The 18,669-nt window shown below is 34.3% G+C and overlaps 1 protein-coding gene across 1 annotated transcript in view; it reads left to right on the plus strand.

Moving 5' to 3' along the window:
- Positions 1–18,669, plus strand: part of MMP16 (matrix metallopeptidase 16) — a gene marked incomplete at its 3' end in the record, with an annotated part of 349,251 nt that overhangs the window by 224,666 nt on the left and 105,916 nt on the right. Inside the window, exons 5-6 of the mRNA XM_082674860.1 lie at positions 13,867–14,028; positions 15,975–16,186. Of these exons, the coding sequence (XP_082530986.1) occupies positions 13,867–14,028; positions 15,975–16,186 (374 nt within the window). The remainder of the gene's footprint in view (positions 1–13,866; positions 14,029–15,974; positions 16,187–18,669) is intronic.

Consider the following 18,669-nt stretch of genomic DNA (forward strand, 5'->3'; position numbering starts at 1 on the left):
AAGATGAAGAAGCTCCTATATTTCTGAAAAATTCTTGGGAGAGCAGTTCTGAGCACAAACATTTCATATCAGAATTTAGCAAGTTGGATCTATTCTATAATATTTCTGTATCTATTTGAGTCATGTTGAAAAGTAGCAGATTTTGAAGTTTGTAATTTTTGCCTAAAACAAATTTATTAAAGTTGACAGCAGGGTAATTCGATAAGATTCTTATTTCCTCTAAGCTAAAGCAGCATGAATTCCTAAAACATTGTGTGGAATAAAATTCATCATAATCTAGATTATTTATCACTGATACTGTAGAAAATAAAGAAGGCAAAGTATTGAAAGGGAGAAAAATTGCTGACCTTGAGGACAAATCGACCTGAATTTGAATCCTGATTCTGCCAATTACCAGTAATATTCCTTGTTATTTATTTAACAATACTAGCTATGCAGTTTCCTCATAAGGAAAACATAGATGGAAGAATCTCCCTTGCATAATTATTATAATGAATGCAAATACCTAATACAATGTCTGAAACCTAGAAATTACTCCAAAATGGTAGCATTCACTATTATTATTAATGTTGGAGGACCCAGACTCCAAGTGGCTTCAAATGATTCACTTTTTGGTAATTGTACTCTTGTGTAATACCCTCCCTCTGTTCATATATGTGAGCTGCACAATGTGACTCACATTTAATGAATAGAATAGGGAAGAAATCATGGTAAACCACTTCCAAGATTATGTTGTAAATGACTGCAGGTTCCATCTCAGACAGTCCTTCTGTCTCTCTCTTACAGTCACTGTGGAGTAAATCAGAAAACATATCACGGGGATACTTAAGCAACATATGGAAAGCCCATGCGATGAGAATAGCATGTCTATCCAAGAGCTAACAGAAGCCATGGCCTACAGAACTGCCCCTAGTCATGACTTTTGACAGCCCAGACAACAGCTTTCCTTTTACAACCGTCATGAGAGATTTTGAGCCAGAACAACCCAGTTAAACTACTCTCAGTTTCCTGAGCCACAGGGTTTGTGAGATAATAAATGACTTTTGTTTTAAACTGCTCATTTGCTATATAGCAATGAAAAACTAGAACAATATTATCATTATTGAAGTTATTTACAAAGAGTGACTGAAAAATCATATTTTAAGGATTTTTCCCAAGACTTTTCAAGTATAAAAACTTACACACAAAATCTTTAATTTTCTACTTCTTTTTTTTTTTACTAAGGATATATTAATAATTTAGTGGAATAAACAAAATCTGCTTCTACACAGCTAAAAATAGCTTTTGGTAAATATTACTTTGTTAGGATAACTAATGAAACAGCATTAGTGATGGAATAAATAGAATCATTAAATACAGTTCAATTCTCATTTCTTAACATTGACTGCCTAAGGTGGTGTGATCACAATAAAGCAGATACTAAAAGTTTAAACAATGCGAAAAGAGGAGTAAATAATTTATAGGATTTATACATAGGGTATTAGCATGAAGAAACTGAGAGAGGTAAAAATTAATATAGTTTATTGGGGGACTCTTAAAAGTTAAGCTATGTATTGATGAACAGTGGCAGATGGACTGGGTAAGAAATGTTGAACCAGATTATGGGGGTTAGTTTATAATGGGTTATTTGAACTGTAGTTACTTAGACATCATTTTAGAATTTTGAGCAATGAAGTAATGTGATGATAGTGATGTTTTATCAACACACCCCTTCACACAGCACAGGGTGGTAGGTGTTCTCTAGTGGAGTATAGTTAAGTTCCTCAGAGACTTTTGTATCTCTTATGGATGGCATCTGTTACTGATTAAGCAGGCAGTGGATGATAAATTCTTACCGTGTGTATGGAAACTAAGTTCATGAGCAAACATTAAAGGAAATGATATTCCTTTTGGTGTCAGCATTGTTTCTCTTTTTAATTTTGTGTCATAAGGTTACATAAATGTCTTTTATGTTGGTTTAGGTGATGACGTTTATTCAAGGCAGGTTTTGTGTGTGTGTGTGTTTGTGATAATAAATCAATTGAAAGTCATATTCAGAACAGGGAAAAGACTTTGGGTTCAAACAGAACTAAGTACAAACTTGCCTGTGCCACTTAATCAGCTTTTAAGTCATTTACTCCAAATCTTCCTTTCTTCAGCTGTGATTTGAGGGTAATTATACCTACCTGAAGGGGTTGTTGTAAGGATTAACATTCTGGACCATTGTGGGTACTCTGTGGATATAAATTTTCATTCCCTTTTAGTAAATGAGGAAACTACTTTCCAGTTAATTAGGCCTTTTGCAATTAAAAGGTAATTAGTAGCAAAATAAATCTCAAAATCAGGAGTTTGCATGCCTTGCCTTTTTTTTAAGTCAATATTTGTAATACATTTTTAAGTCTTCCTGTCTGCTGAAGAAATTTCCGAGGCTACACTGAAGTTATTATATGAATTTATTTTCATAGGGTCTGTAAAATCATGAAACATAGGTGCCGTATTCATTGCTTTACTTACAAAACATACAGACACACACACAAATTTGTCAAGACATTTAGGTTATGGTTTCCTTCCAACTCATGTATCCTAGAAAGAAAACATTTTTCAGAACATTTGAAATTCATAAGCACATTGCCAATAGAATATTCTGCCAATTCCTAAGCTAAAACCCCAGACTTTCAAATATTTGTTTGCTAAATAAAATTGAGACAAGCTATTCTGCTACACCTCTGCTGAAGTAATTAAAATATGAGAGCGTTTTTTACACAATATGTTGAATAAATCACAGCCAGATGAAAAACATTTCTATTATTAAAAAAGAAATGTCTTTTTTGCTTTCATTTTCATCTTCTATTTTGGTTTCATCACTTTAAAAGCAAGCTTGAAGAAATTAGATAAGGAAGACACTTAGGTGACATCACATCCTTTTGCAAGATTCAGAAACATTTTTCAAAACTTTCTATGAACAACAGGCCAAGCATGAATCTTCTGAGTTTCTTCATATGTGCCATATAAATGTATATATTTTAAGTTCACTACTTTACTAAAATATTTTTGAAGAACTAGTTCACTTAATGCTCACTATTGTTGGCTACACAAATAAGTATCAAATTTGTGATTCTGCATTTAATTTTTTCTTCACATATGAATGATAATTAATTGCTCAAATAAAATTATACATTTATCTTATCACTCTTAGAACACAAATATGAATTCAGATCACTGCTCTAAAATGAGCATTGAAGGAAGTCAAACACATTTGCCTTTCACCATTGGTATCAATAGCTGTAACTAGTTATAAATAAATAAACAAATATATATGTATATAATAGGAAGCTTGCTGTAAAAATACATGATTATGTTAAGGTGTTAAGCTTATCATTGTTTCTATATTTTTCACATTTGGTTGGCTTTTACTAAAAAAAAAAATAAGGCAGTCTAGGGAGTGTAAAAAGGAGGATTGCTTTAGAGAAAAACAAAAAAGAAACACCTTTAAAAATGATGTCAATAATTTATATTAATAATTACAATTATTAATTATAATAAATTAATATAAAATATTAATTATATCAATATAAATTAATTATTAAGTTATATTAATAATTATAATTATTAATAATTAATATTAATCACCTTTGGCTCCCCTTGTTGAGCCAAAATAGGTTCTTCTGGGAAAATGCTTCTGTTAGGGAAAAAAGGAAAAACATCAGGAGTTCTGAATGAATCATTAATATATTATGGCTTCTTTACTATAGTCATGGTTGTTTGATTTATTTATTAATGTTTTATAAAAACAAATTTGTTTATAATTTGTTAATAAATCTCTATACAAACACTTGGGTATAGAGAATTGTTTTTGTTTGTTTGCTTTTCTTTTTTTCCTCCTGAAAACAGAAACTATGTATACCTAAACAATCAGGTTCATAACATCACCAAAAATGAATTATCAGGTGGCAGTGAACTAGGAAAAGCAAAATTCAGAAAACCACTCAACTTTTACCCTCCCAGCTTTTAAATTCTCTAATTCTTTAATATGTTCCCATCTTCAGAAAACATGCAGTTGTACTTGAATATGCGTCAGTCGTTTCTGCCCATGTAAACAATATCCAGTGCAAAGAAACACATTGTATGGGTTTAATCTGAGGGCCATATATACCCACTCAAGTGACTCAGTACACGACTAAATCTATTCAGGTCTTCTGTAATAACATTTCACTTGCTTTCCTGTTAATTCCTCCTTGCTACATCCCTCACATTGTAGTTTATATGCTCTTTCTGTGAGGGACTGTATTATAGACCTCAAGAGCAGGTAATTTTAAGCTTACTGTTCTATAATTTTCATTTTCATTTAGGAGGTAAAAATAAACCAGCTAAATACCTGAGTTTATCCAGGTGCCCAAATAAGCCCCACCTCCATCCTAACTCCTTAGGCTTCTTCCTTCCCCATCCTAAAATTACTTTCCCAACATTTTTCTAAGGATTCTGTACATACTTATGATTGGCTTAATAAGTGTTAGGGGAAGTTATCCAAAGTAAAATAAAAACAAAAATTTCTGGTGTCCAAACATGTAGGCTAAAAAAGCAGGAATTTTATGAACAAAACATATTAATTATTTTGCAAATTATTCTTCTCATATGAAAGTATGAATTGGATTCCAGCATTATGAACGTTTTGATAGATAGGTTGATAGGAGCAGAGGCATGCTGCATGCACAAACTGACCTTGAGCTTGCAGCTGTGTATACTATTTACAGAGGGCTTGCTTGTTCTAATTCTGCCTCTTTGCATCATAGTAAGCCCAATGCTTTTACTCAAAAAGACCCAACCTATCTCCTTGTTGTGACCCAGCCCTGTTTATTAGAAGTAACATATCAATGCTGTTACAGTAAACCTTTCAAGCACTTCTGCTGTAGGATAAGCTTATGTCAGTGAAGAAACGGATATAGTCAAACACATGTAGGAATCACAATCTAGATGTGCTGGTACAAGCAAGTGAATGAAACTTTTTACAACTTTGTTTTACCATTTCTTGCTAATTATTCATTATCCAGTTGAGCTCAAAAATTGCAGCATAGAGTCAATTTTAGATGCTATGGGAAAATAATGTGAAATATTTATAAAAGGATCTTAAATTGATAACTTTTAAGATCATAACCATTTAGTATACTAAATGGTATACTTTGAAAATTAAAATCTAGGTTCAATTTTTCTATCTTTAGCAGTAATGATAGTAAAATATGAAGCAATTTTTAATGTGGATTTTGGTGTTTAAGGGATTATGATCAACTTTAACTTAATGATGGGAAAGAGCATAACTCAAGAAATTATTTCAATCATTCTATCACTCAATTATTTTCCTTTCTAGTTTTCTGTTCCCTTCATCACTGCCTTAGTTTAGGTCCTCATCACCTAATAATTCTGGCTATTAAATCAGTCTTCTAACTGCTGCCTTTGCCTTCAGTCATTTCCCACTGCAATCATACCTGCACACTGATGCCAAATTACCCTACAGCAATATCATCTTTATATTAATTTTTCATGGTATTTGTTGCCTCCTACATAATGATCTAACTCTTAAACCTAGCATTCAGAACTCTTCAAAACTTGATCTTAGCATACTTTCCAACATTGTCACTCATAGATTTTTGATTCAAGACCATGTTTAACCAGTTAGTGCACTAGTTTTTGTAAAGTCAAAACTGATATTTAAATTCCAGTTCTGATACTTAACAGATTTCTGACCCTGGGTAATCCAATGTACTGAAGTTTCAATTTCTTGTCATGTAAAATGGGGAACTTTTAACACAAAACTTTGTAAAGTCTACTAATAATAGGAATAGGAGTAATAATAATAATAGTAGCAGCAGCAGCAGCAGCAACAGCAGCAGTAGTAGTAATAGCAGTAGTCAGAATAGGAGTAATAATAGTAGTAGTAACATACTAGCTGTTAACTACCAGTCTTTAAGCAGTAACCTATGTTTAGGTACTTCACAAAATATTTTATATACACTACATTATTGAATCCACCAACAGCCCTATAAGTAGGTTATTTTAGACCTACTTTACAAATAAAGAAACTGAATCACAGAGAGATTTATAAGTGACTAATCTTTTACAAACAATAGCTGAGTAAGGGTTTTAAATCTGATCTGTCTTAAAGGACTTAAGTGGAGTAAAACTAACTTCAAAATCACATGCAATATTGTGCTAATGCCTTCATTTTTCTTGGGAGAAATTCCGTAGTTTCTCAGATTCTCTGAGGAGCTTGTGAGCCCCCCAAAGCTCGGAATCATTGAGCTAAACTCTCAGTTCCTTAATTAAGAACAATGGACTTGGGAGATTTATCTTTTGAGACTCTGGTACTTCATATTGTCTGGCACACAGTAGAAAAATCAATTACATGATAGGATAAATTGTTTATCAATGAGTCTATAAATAGTTCCTTGCACATAGTGGATGATTAGTAATTATTCAAAAATATATGTCACATAGTTGCTGCTGATCTGGAAAATTGTAGCACTTAATGACAGGATTGTTATACTAGACATACTTAGAATTATGATTGAATAAATAGTACTTACGGTTCACATATAGTAAAAGGGCATATAATTAAAATCAGTTGCTGAAAAGTGGATTTGCATGTATTATACAATTATTTTTGTTTAGGTAGTCACTAAAATTGACCTCTTTTGCACTGGCTACAGAGAGAGGAATGTAAACCTCCAGAATCATCTTGACCATTAAGTTGAGCTGTCCGGGGGAAAGTATAGCACATATAAACCACACATGAATAAATGATATGGGACATAAATGAGAATGTTCTTAGACTCCTAACTAGGCTCAACAAGAGAAGGAAAAACACTCTTGTTAATATCATGTTGTAGTTGCCCACATCAAATCTCGATTTATTTTTTTAGAAGGACTATTTTGAATGTCGTGAAGACATGCCTAATTTACTAAAAAACAACAGACTTCATATCCAAACTATAGCCTAAATTAATAAAACATTTACCTTGGCCTTGATTATCCCACTATTTTCCTAGGGTTCCAATTTACCTGGCTAAAATAGACCAAAGTTATTTTAATTATATTGATTTACTCTAAAGTCCTTACTAAATTTAAAGCTATAAATGTTTGGTGGTGGCATATCTTTGAAAATACATTTACTGATTTTTGGAGGACCTATTAGATGACTATTTGTTTTCCTTATATTTTAATGGCCTGGTGTTTAATTATGCCTTATTATTGTAGACTAGTGGCATGCTCAAAACCTAACTGCATCCAAACAGGCAAACTCTGTAACAATCCCAGAAACCCTCCTCAATTGCTGAAGAAATGTTTTGAAATATAATTTGAAAATGGAAGTCCTTGTGCTGAACCTTTATCCTAATTGTAGCAGTACTATTTCCTTTTCTTTTGAAAATATTTTCTTTGTTGCAAGGCTTTAAGACTTGAAAATTAGAAGCAATGAAAATGATTAAAACTTTTTGAGCAGCCAGAATTGTACTGAGGAAGTGTTTTAAAATATTAAGTTCAGCATTTATTTAGTGGAGAAAAAAAAAAGAAACTATTGTTACAGATTTTTAGAAAGAGTTCTTATGCAGCAACTGTGCAGCAGCTGTGAGCTTCAAACAGGTGGCTTGATAGGGTGGCCCTTGTCTCCTGGATGCAGACTCTGAAGCCTTGAGCAGATATTTAGGGCTGAGGACAAAGTAGAGAAAGCCACTTCCTCAGCACACATTTTTTTGATCGTGGGCCTAGACTGTAACTGGGCTTAAATCAGTTCTACCGGTTACTAGGTAACTTTGGCCAAATCACACAACCTATGAAAGTCTTCATTTCCTGATCTGTAAAATGGTGATAAAAACAAAATTTAACTAATATGGTAAGACATAGTACACGTGAATTTTTTTTTTTTTTTTTTTTTTTTTTTTGTGGTACGCGGGCCTCTCACTGTTGTGGCCTCTCCCGTTGCGGAGCACAGGCTCCCGACGCGCAGGCTCAGCGGCCATGGCTCACGGGCTCAGCCGCTCTGTGGCATGTGGGATCTTCCTGGACCGGGACATGTCCCCTGCATCGGCAGGCGGACTCTCAACCACTGCGCAACCAGGAAAGCCCAGTACATGTGAATATTAACTGATATTCTTCGTGTTGCTTTTATAACATTTTATAAGAACTTTTTGTTTCCTTTAATTCTAGTCTTGGGACATCATTAACAGTACTATATACAGAAAAATCATTTAAAAGTTTGAGCATATGTGAAAGAAAATTAGATTTGTCATTTAAAAAAACTCAATAAAATTTATCTGACACATTTAAATGTTATTCAAAATTGTAACTTTATTGCATTATATTAGCTCGTATATGGTAAACAACTAATAAATTATTGTAATAATAAGCTTTTTTCATAGTTAAGCTATGACCCAATTGAGAGGAAGCATCTAGAGAAGGAGCCAAGGAATCATTCTGAAGCTTGAGGCCCTTGGGGATCAGGTGAAGTGTTGAGGATAGGAAGAGTGGGCAGGAAGAAGGCAAGAGAAGGGCACTAGACCCTTGAGGAACTGGAGGCTTGATGAAAGAGTAGAAGTGGAAATAAGAGACTTAAGAAAATCTTACCCAAGATCATCTTCTATCCCCTTCTATCTTGCAGAACACAGCAGTGATCTAACTCTTGTGTGGAGCTGGGCAGCCCGGATGTGGTTTAGAGCCCAACGCTCCTTTGTATGGAGAGCCTGACTGAGCAAGTGAAAGGGAGTGAGAAAGTATGGGTCATGAAGTTTCAATGAAAAATTCAGTGACATAATTCTGGTTCATAATAAATGCTCAAGACATAGTATTTTATTCTTGTTCTTTTTTCACATGTCTACAAGACTCTTCTGGCTCTCCAGCAGGGACCACAGGTTTTACTGTTCACCAAGAAAGAGACCCTTTCTTCAATAAAGTGCAAAGAGAATAGAAATAAAGGTGCAACCAAGGTACAAGGTTTTACACATTTGAAAGAACATATGAGACAGGAAAATAGCTGATATTTTTATCTTTGGAAGTTTTTAGTCACAGACTTTCCCTCAGACTTAGAATTTTTGCCAAACCTTTCAGTTTATGTAGAGATAATTGGACTGGACAATATTTAATACAATTTTTTATCTCAGGATTATTGTACAAACACTCAGATGCTTCAGAGTAGCTTCTTTTTCTACTCAGTTCTTTTCTTTTTTCAGCTTTTCTTTCCTGTTTCCTAATCCTAACCAAATGGTGAGGAATTAGAGTGCTAAAACGTCCCATATTACTTATCTGTTGATGCATAAAAAATTCACCCCGCAACTTAAAACAACAAACATTTACTATCTCACACAGTTCTGAGGGTCAAGAATCCAGGAGCGCTTAGCTGGGTGGTTTTGACTCAAGGTACATCATGAATGTGCAGTGAAATTATTGGCTGGAGCTGCAATTATTTGAAAGGGCTGGAGAATCTACTTCTAAGCTCACTCATACAGCTGTTGGCAGGAGGCCTCAGTTTTCCACATGTGCCTCTCCCCTCTATATAGGGCTATTTTTACAACATGGGAGCTGGATTCTCCAGAGTGAGTAATGAGAGAGAGAGAGAAATAACCAACAAGGAAGTCATGATGTATATTATGACCTAACGTTGGAAATCAGGTACCTTCACTTCTGTAGTATTCTGCTCTAGCAAGCAGATACAATGAAATACCAGGAGGTGGGAATTATTTGAGCCACCTTGGAGGCTGATCCCATATATTTCTTTAACTTCTCAACTAGCAAAACCAATGTGTGGATAGTGTGAGAGGACAGAGGTTTAAGAGGCCTATCCTATTTAGGCCCATCCTATTTAGAAGGCACTGAGGTAACTACCACTAATCAAAGATTTTATGATGATTTCTGAATTTTATTTCTAGACATGGATTTAAGTATTTTAAATTTAAGTATTTAAGTATTTGAAATTATGAATTTTCTCAAATTTGTTCTCAATCATTTAACCTACAAGTAAAAATTAAGAGTTTCTATGCATCAGAAGCTGTCAGGGCAATTATGATATGTGTTACGATCAAGTTATGTACAAAAAGCCAAGGATACACAGAGACAGAGGAACTAAATTTACCTGGGGAGTTGGAGAAGGATTCACAGAAGAGGTGTTTCTGAGTTTTGTTTTAAAAGGTTAATAAGATTTTGTAAGACTGACAAAGAGGTAAACAAGAAGATAAACATGAGAAAAACAAATGCAGAGTTTCAGCAAGTTTCAGAAGATAACATACAGAATGATATTATATTTTTAAAGCTATAATTTATTTAAACACACATATTTGATTAAATATAAGTAAGGAATTGAGAAATTCAAACTCAGGTTAGTGATTGCCTCTGGAGGGACTGGGACAGCCACAAGTAAGGGAGAAACCAGAGATAGATTCAATGGTGCTAGTGTTTGAATACGTTTATAGGATTATAGATGTCAGAATCATGTATGACAATTTTTACATATGAAATATTGTATAGTCATTTTTGATATTCAGTGTATTTTGTCAGCAGAGGGGACAGCATATGAAGATGCATGGAGGGGTGAATGAGCTTAGAATAAAATATAGAGACATAATTATGACAAGGAAATTATAAATAATGCATTATATTTCATAATATACAGTTCAGTATCCTGAAATTATATTGGAGTATACAAAGGAAAGAAGATTAGAGATTCAATTGAAAGCAACAAACTCAAAACTCAGAATCTTGCAAAAGAAGCAAGTACTATTTCTGTATTAAGAACCAGGAAGCTGATTTGTCCTTTATTGCCTGCATGATGATAAGATCAAGGCATATTACAATTGAGAATCTTGAATCATGTGAATTAATGATAAGTTACAGGAGCAGTTATTATTTTCACCATTAGGAAAGAGGGCTGGTGGATTTTAATTGTCTAAAACTCATCATGTGCCAACAACTTTTGTTCCGAGTGGCATTCAAATCACAGGGTGGTACTTCATTTAACAACTTACCCTTTTAAACTATTGTGAAGCTGCAAGTATGGTTTAATTATATTATTGCCAATCATCTGAAGAATGGTAATTACTTAGAGCTTTTGGCCAGTATTTCTGATTAAAAGTGCTGTGGCAAACTCAGTAGGCCATAGGTTCATGTCCTGAGCCTATTAATTTTCTTCTAAAGCTTTACTTTATTCCTTAGATGAGGAATCACTCCACCCTTGGAAAAGATGCTTAGAAAAACTTGACTGATCTGAAGTGAACATGAAATGTAATGACTTTTGCTGTTATCATTTTGATTTACTTTTTATTTTTTTTCATTTCTCTTACTAGCCAAAAAAAAAAAAAAAGTGACTAAAGCACTATTTTCCTGTGAGAGATTTGAAATGCTTGTTAATTCAACAAGGTCCAAAATGTTGATGGATAATTAACGGTGATATTTATCTGACCAAGAGTGAGAGAATGAGTTCCTACAAGTTTATCTACAAACAAAGTTCAGGATACATTTTTCCTAGGGAAGGGGATGTGATACACAGGAGGAAATTATGAAGATTGGATTCTTTTCCTTTTGAAGAATAAAGACAAGGCATAATCCCTGTAAAGCCACATTGGGACTTTCTGACAAAGAAGTTGTATCTGTTTTGATAAAAGAAGGCCAGGAGAGTCTAGAGGTATTTTCCAAACCAGCGCTATGGTCTTGCTGAGCTTAGCTGTCACCAGAGCTTCCTGGGAACCTTGAATGCCAACCCTTGAGTTTTCTGCTCTTGGTTCCACTGCCTTGTTTTTCGTTGGTCCTTTGGCTGCTTGATGGATCGTTGTTTTGTAATTAGGTCTGTTTTTTTGTTTTGTTTTGTTTTGTTTTTGCGGTACGCGGGCCTCTCACTGTCGTGGCCTCTCCCGTTGCGGAGCACAGGCTCCGGACACGCAGGCTCAGCGGCTATGGCTCATGGGCCCAGCCGCTCCGCGGCATGTGGGATCTTCCCGGACCGGGGCACGAAACTGTGCCCCCTGCATCGACAGGCGGATTCTCAACCACCGCGCCACCAGGGAAGCCCTAGGTCGGTTTTTGATAAAAATAATTATTTCACTTTTAGCTCACTGATGGCATATTCCAGCCAAATTTTACATGTATTTTCTGGGTGTGAGTATGCCCAGAAGCTGAGCGTATATGTGTCCTACCACTTTGCACCTTATTTGCAGTTGCAGTGTCTCATCTATATCGAATTTGTACCTTAACAAAGATGTCTCTGATATGAAATCACAGAGGTGCTCATTCCAGAGTTGGTGTTAGATGTCTGACATATAAAAATGCCTGTGACTCATCTTCTCCCTACCTTCCTCTCACCTGTGAGTATCCTATGAGAGACAACCTGAAGTCTTTTCCCTATTTTACGTACTCACAAACAGTCTCACAGTTCCTACATCTCTTATTAAATGACTCCCTCCTTCCTTCTGTTTTTTATCTCTGCCTGTGACTAGCACATGCTCACTAGATGATCCCTGATAGCATGTTTCATTGTTTGTTTTTTTTAACTCAAAGTGGCATCTTAAAAAAAATCCTGTTCTCCAGTATCTCTGAACTCCTGTGCCTTTTTATTCTCCACTGTCTGACGTTGTGAAATTCCACTCTCTGTCCTTACTTCCTCAAATCATTATAATTCCTCCTCTAAAAACAAACTTGTTCTGCATTTCCCAACAATGCAGAATGTGGAACTATCTTGCAGGCAGTAGAAAAATAAAAATTTAAGCAAAGACAGTTACCGGAAGTTGTCCTTTCTCCCACTATACATTTTTCCCTATATGCACCCTATAATTTCACTCCCTGTTTCGTCCTTAAGTCATGTTCTTTAATTCCTTTAAATGCATTCTTAAGGTAATAATAATCTCTTATATTTGACATTTTGGGATCATGAGTTTTAATTTTAGGCTCTTTCTTCTCTTTGTATCTGTCACCACAGAAGAATAACAGCCCCAACTCATTGATGCTCATGTGGTTCGACTAAACTTTTGGAATTTACAAATATACATGGAGGACTGGCTCTTTTCCTCAGGAGCTGAGTTATGATGATCCAGGAGTGGACAACATGTAGAGGCCATTAGCAGGGGTTTGACTGAACAAAGTCAGACAAAGTATCTCTGAGAGTTTGCGCTAAATAGATTTACTGTGCACGTTTACTACTAGTGGAAGAGATTTTTTTTTATTTTCAGTGAGAAACAGACCCTCTAAGATAAATACGTTTTGTTCAGATTATGTATGAATTGATTAGAGTTTGTATTTACAGAGCTAAGACTAGATTCCTAGTTTTCATGACTGCTAGCCTATGACTTTTATTTTACATTATTATAGGCTACTAAGAAAGAGAAGCCTTAGTCTAGGAGTTATAATAACCTAAGTTCTTGTCACAGCTCTGTAAATACAAAGATTTGCTATTCTTGACAAGATTTGTCCCTTCTATGCCATAATTTACTCATCTGTGTAAAAGTAGGTATTGTAACTACCCTATATTTTTTGCTGAATTCTTAGAATTATGTTCACTATGAAGGTTACATAAGTGAGATATAGTATATTACATGCTTTCTAATTGGAAGAATATTTCAACAGCAGTAGTAGCAATTTCTGATGCTAATGTTCTTTCTTCAACTTTTATTCTTTATTCTTCTCTTTCAGTTTCTAAATTTCTGTGACTTCACTATCATCACCTCCCCACCACCAACCCCCCTTTTAAAAATCACATATTGGATTTTGCCCATAGATAATCCAATGATAAAATCACACTGATAGTTGAAATAAAAAGTTCCCCTTATTTTTCTTGGGTAAAATTTTGATAACACCAATTGTCCTTGTCAATTCTATACTTGGATATTAGTATAATAGTGTCTTTTCTTCTCATTTGCACAGGAAATGACTTATTTCTTGTAGCGGTTCATGAACTGGGACATGCTCTGGGACTGGAGCATTCCAATGACCCTACTGCCATCATGGCTCCATTTTACCAGTACATGGAAACTGACAACTTCAAACTACCTAATGATGATTTGCAGGGCATCCAGAAAATATATGGTAGGTTACCACTGATTCTATTTGGTTAATCCTATAGTGAAGTGCAGAATTTCTGCTATGTTTTCTTTGTTGAGATAGATGCTCTAAGTATATTAGAGAGATAAATACTGAAAAAAAAATCTGGTCTATTGACAAAAGTCTTCTATCAATCAAGTTTGGTTGGCAACAATCCCAGATATCTTAATATGCAGATAATGGGAAAGTCTAGGCACTGATAAACTTTTCTTACTGAGTTTAATTGAAACCTGAAATTATAATAAAGGTCAGTTAAGCTTTAGTATTTAAAATTCTGGTAAAAATGTAATAAATGAATATAACCAATAAAAACAATGAGTCATAGAAGGCTTTCATATAAGATACTGAGACTTTGGTAGAAGCTGACAGATTGATTCTCAGTTTATGATATTTGATGGTTGATAGATGCTAGACAAATCACTTTGGAAAATGCTGAAAATACTCTTGTGTGATGGATGTAACAAAATGAACTCAAAAACATGTAATTATTGACTAAGAGGTAAAAGGTAACAAATGGCTACGTTTACTAACACATAATTCACAATAAATTTCTAGTAGAGTAAAATAATTTTAATTTATGGGGTTCAGTCAATGAATGCAAGGTAAGACAAAAGGAAGAAACACTATTACACATATTTACTATAATCCTAACTCCCTCAATAGGACAATTGACCTTTATAAAGACATTTATTCCACACAAAATTGTTAAGAACTTGACATTTATTATTAACATATAGAGAATATGCTTTACTAAATTAATGAAGTGAAGCTTTCATTTTACAATACAAAAACAAATGTGTGCTGTCTGTAATATTCAGTACTCAGAAGATGTCATTTGCATTTTTAAATATCACAGTTTAAGTTCACTAATCTGTTTTGCATTCATGAATTTTTCAAGTTCAATGTCTCAGTGGTGACCATTCTCTCAAGGTTAACATTAGTTTTGGAAAAAAAGGTCAACTTTTGTGCTGCTCTTTATTTGGGGGATACTGAGAAAAGAGAAATGTCCGGGACTCAAAACTAAATAGCTCATATGTTGAATGAGCTAGCCAATGCCTATGTGTGTGTCATCAGAAATTCTGCCAAAGTAGTTAACTGAAAGGAGGCTCTTTCTCATGACCTCATGAATTAGTAGTCTAGACTGAAGGTCTGCAAAAGAGTATTCTTTCCATATCTAAATAATAAGTGTGAACAGCTCTGTATTTCTTTTTAAAAACATAAATCCCTTGAGAAATGATGCTTTACATCTGTACCAAATTACATCTATAAACTTTGGCTTGATTTAGAAACCTCTTTTTAGAAATACTTCTTTACATTAATATTTTATTAGTGGTGTTTTAATCAATAGGTGTTTTAGATTCAGTATTCAAATGAAACACTCTTCTAGCAATCTGTGAAAACATTTCATTAGAAGAAAATAATGAAAGTCAGGAAAAGTTGATAAAATACAGTTAGATATATAGGGATAGAATAAACTTTGATTTGTTAATGAGCTATTAACAATATTAGAAATATTTGCGTAGAATCGTCTATCAAAATCTAGGATTAACTTTGGTGGAGCTTACATGCATGGTTCCAGTATTCATTTTAATTTATTTATAATTAATACACTACCTACTTCCAAAAAATTATTTGAAAGCAGACTTTCCAATAAGGGCTGTGGTGAAGCTATTTTAAAAATCATTAAAAATTAACAAAGAAGGCCTAGTTACTTGGATCCAGAATTCAGCACAATAAAGACAGTTTCCGATAGACTTAGCAGTGGTTTGTTGGGTAAGATGGTTTGTTTTTTCAGGAAGTATACAATCTTAAAGACCTCTTAACTTGCTTAGTCTGAACCCTCCACTGATAAGTGATTGTCCTATGTAGCATATTTTCCAGCACTATTCCAGTTTTAAGTGAGCCAAGTGCTGTCCTCATATTTTCAAAAGGTCCACCTGACAAGATTCCTCCACCAACAAGACCTCTACCGACAGTGCCCCCACACCGCTCTAATCCTCCAGCTGACCCAAGGAAGAATGACCGGCCCAAACCTCCCCGGCCTCCCACTGGCAGACCTTCCTATCCTGGAGCCAAACCCAACATCTGTGATGGGAACTTTAACACTCTAGCTATTCTTCGCCGTGAGATGTTTGTTTTCAAGGTAGGAAGCTGTGATTTTTTTTTTTTTTAACGGTAGATCAAGTGTCTACAGTGTCGCTTTAGAAAACAAGTTCTCATTCATTCTAACACCACCTTCCCAGACCTCTCACAGTTAGAAGTTTCAAAAAAAGTATCTTAAAATAAAATGCACAAATGGGCTTAAATGTCTAGCAGAAAATTGTTGTAACATTCTATTTTGGGAATGCATTTATGTCAGCAAAAGCTAAAATGCCTAGAAATGTGAGGCTAAAAAGTGCTGCATGTTATGAACAGATAAAAAAGCATAATTTAAATCATGAATAGGAACTAATAGAGATGATTTGCTTGGGAGCTTAGCCACTTCCAGGCGTACTGCAGCTACTCTATCTTTGGTTTGCACATCTTTATGAGATCCTTATAATTTCACTAGACAGTTAAAGCATTTTTTTTTAAGAGGAGTATTGATCATTTTGTTCAGGATCTACTGGTAGCCATTTACGTTAAATCTCCTCTATGAGACCATCACTTTGATTTTACATATACATTTTGTTGTTTTCTTTAGGCACGTATTTATAGCTATCTAATTTATATTGTTTTTTAAAAGGTTACAAGCTAAAACTAATTTTACATTTTGCTAAATGTGCTTTTCAGTGATGTTGAGTTCTCCAACAATAACACTAAAAAACAGTGTATCAAAATAAATTATATATACTAAAAAGTGAATGTAATGTAATACTGAAAAATATTTTCCCCTCAATGTTTATAAACCAATCTTAAAGATTAATGAAAACTGTAAGATTTATGTTGGTATTAGGGCACTAAAATAGCTACATTTTACCAATATCATCCATTTAAAAATAAAATAATGTGCTCTCTTTTTCATTAGACATGTATCAATAAATATTGAAATATTGCCCTACTTATCCTATCTACCAGAGGCCATACTTTGAAAATATAGATATTACATAATTTTTAATAGGCAAAGTACTTTATTTCCTATATTGGAAATTAAGATTTGGATTTAATATAATATGCACAAGAGCATCATAATTTCCTGGAAAAAAATCAATGCTTTTCTTCAAACACATGAATAGATTTTTGAATTTTATAAATGCCCTGCAGTGCTTAGTTAGATATCTCCCCTTTAATTTAAGTAGATTAATAAGTTTAAATTCAAGGAGTAAAGAAAAAAGGCTTACTATATATATATGTGTATATCTATATATATACATATATATAGATATACACATATACTCATACTCATTGTGGCTAAGACCACAGCAACTAGTTGAAATGAACACAAAATGCATTAATTTGTTTATTCTACAAGACACCAAATGACAACTGAAAGATTTTTTTTTCGCTGTTTTGACAGAATTTCCACATCCAAGCTTTGTACCTTGATATGCTGATATCACCAAAGTGGTGTCAACTTTATCTGAGAATAAGATATGAAATTGACTCTGGGTACATTCATTTCATTCTTCTTGTCTGTCTAATTAGATTGCCAATCTCAGAAGAGACCAGTATCTTCATGTCTAATGATCATTTTTACCAACTTTTTGCTCTGCACATTGTGGGAGATTAGTGAGTGCTCTGATTGACAAAAGAAGATCCTGTGATGGCTGGTTCTTGGAATCAGGAATGAGTAACAAGCACACAGACCAATTCTCAAATAAAATACAGTGGCCACTATTTTCAATGTCAAAGCAAGTGTATAAAGAAACATGAGTAAGGCCTGCTTCTCTAAACTCTCATGGCACCTTGGATTCCTTAATCAAAACTCTCTGCAGGACAGAGTTCCTAAACTCTGTCTGCATTTAATTTCTTTGTTTCACTAGCCCCTCCTCTCTTTCTGAGAATAGGTTCTGTAGAAGATATCTTCTGTACAATTTTTGTACTCATCTCCTCTTTCATATAATGAGTATGTATGCCCAGGGTAGTTTACCAGGTCCCCAGGATGTATGAATAGAAAGTAACACCCCAGTCTTTATGGAGCTCATACTCCAGGAGTGAAGACAAACATAAACCTAAGTACTTTTAAGATACAGGAGGAAACGACATGAAGAGAAAGAACTGAAGTCCAGTTGAGTAGGTCAAAACAACTTGACTGAGAAAAGGCTTATGCTGAATTTTGAGAGACACTTCTTAGGCACATTAAAAAGATTGGTATTTGACGTACTAAAATGTTGATGTACTGCGGGAGAGAAGATAGACATATTAACTCTAGTGCAAAGTGATAAATGTTATAAATCAGAAATATACAAGATTTGATCAAAGGGAAAAGAGGATGATTGAGTGACACCTGCTCCTGGTTAATAGCTACGTGGATTGGGTAACTAATATGTACCTGAATGTAAGCTAGGCACTTTACATTGATAATCTCTAAGCCTTATAATAACACTGCAAGATGAATAGTATTCTCTGTTTTACAAATGTGAAAACTGAAAATCAGGGCTTCCCTGGTGGCGCAGTGGTTGAGAGTCCGCCTGCCGATACAAGGGA

This window comes from Grampus griseus (assembly GCF_964374135.1).
Source record: "Grampus griseus genome assembly, chromosome: 17".
Lineage (NCBI taxonomy): Eukaryota > Metazoa > Chordata > Mammalia > Artiodactyla > Delphinidae > Grampus > Grampus griseus.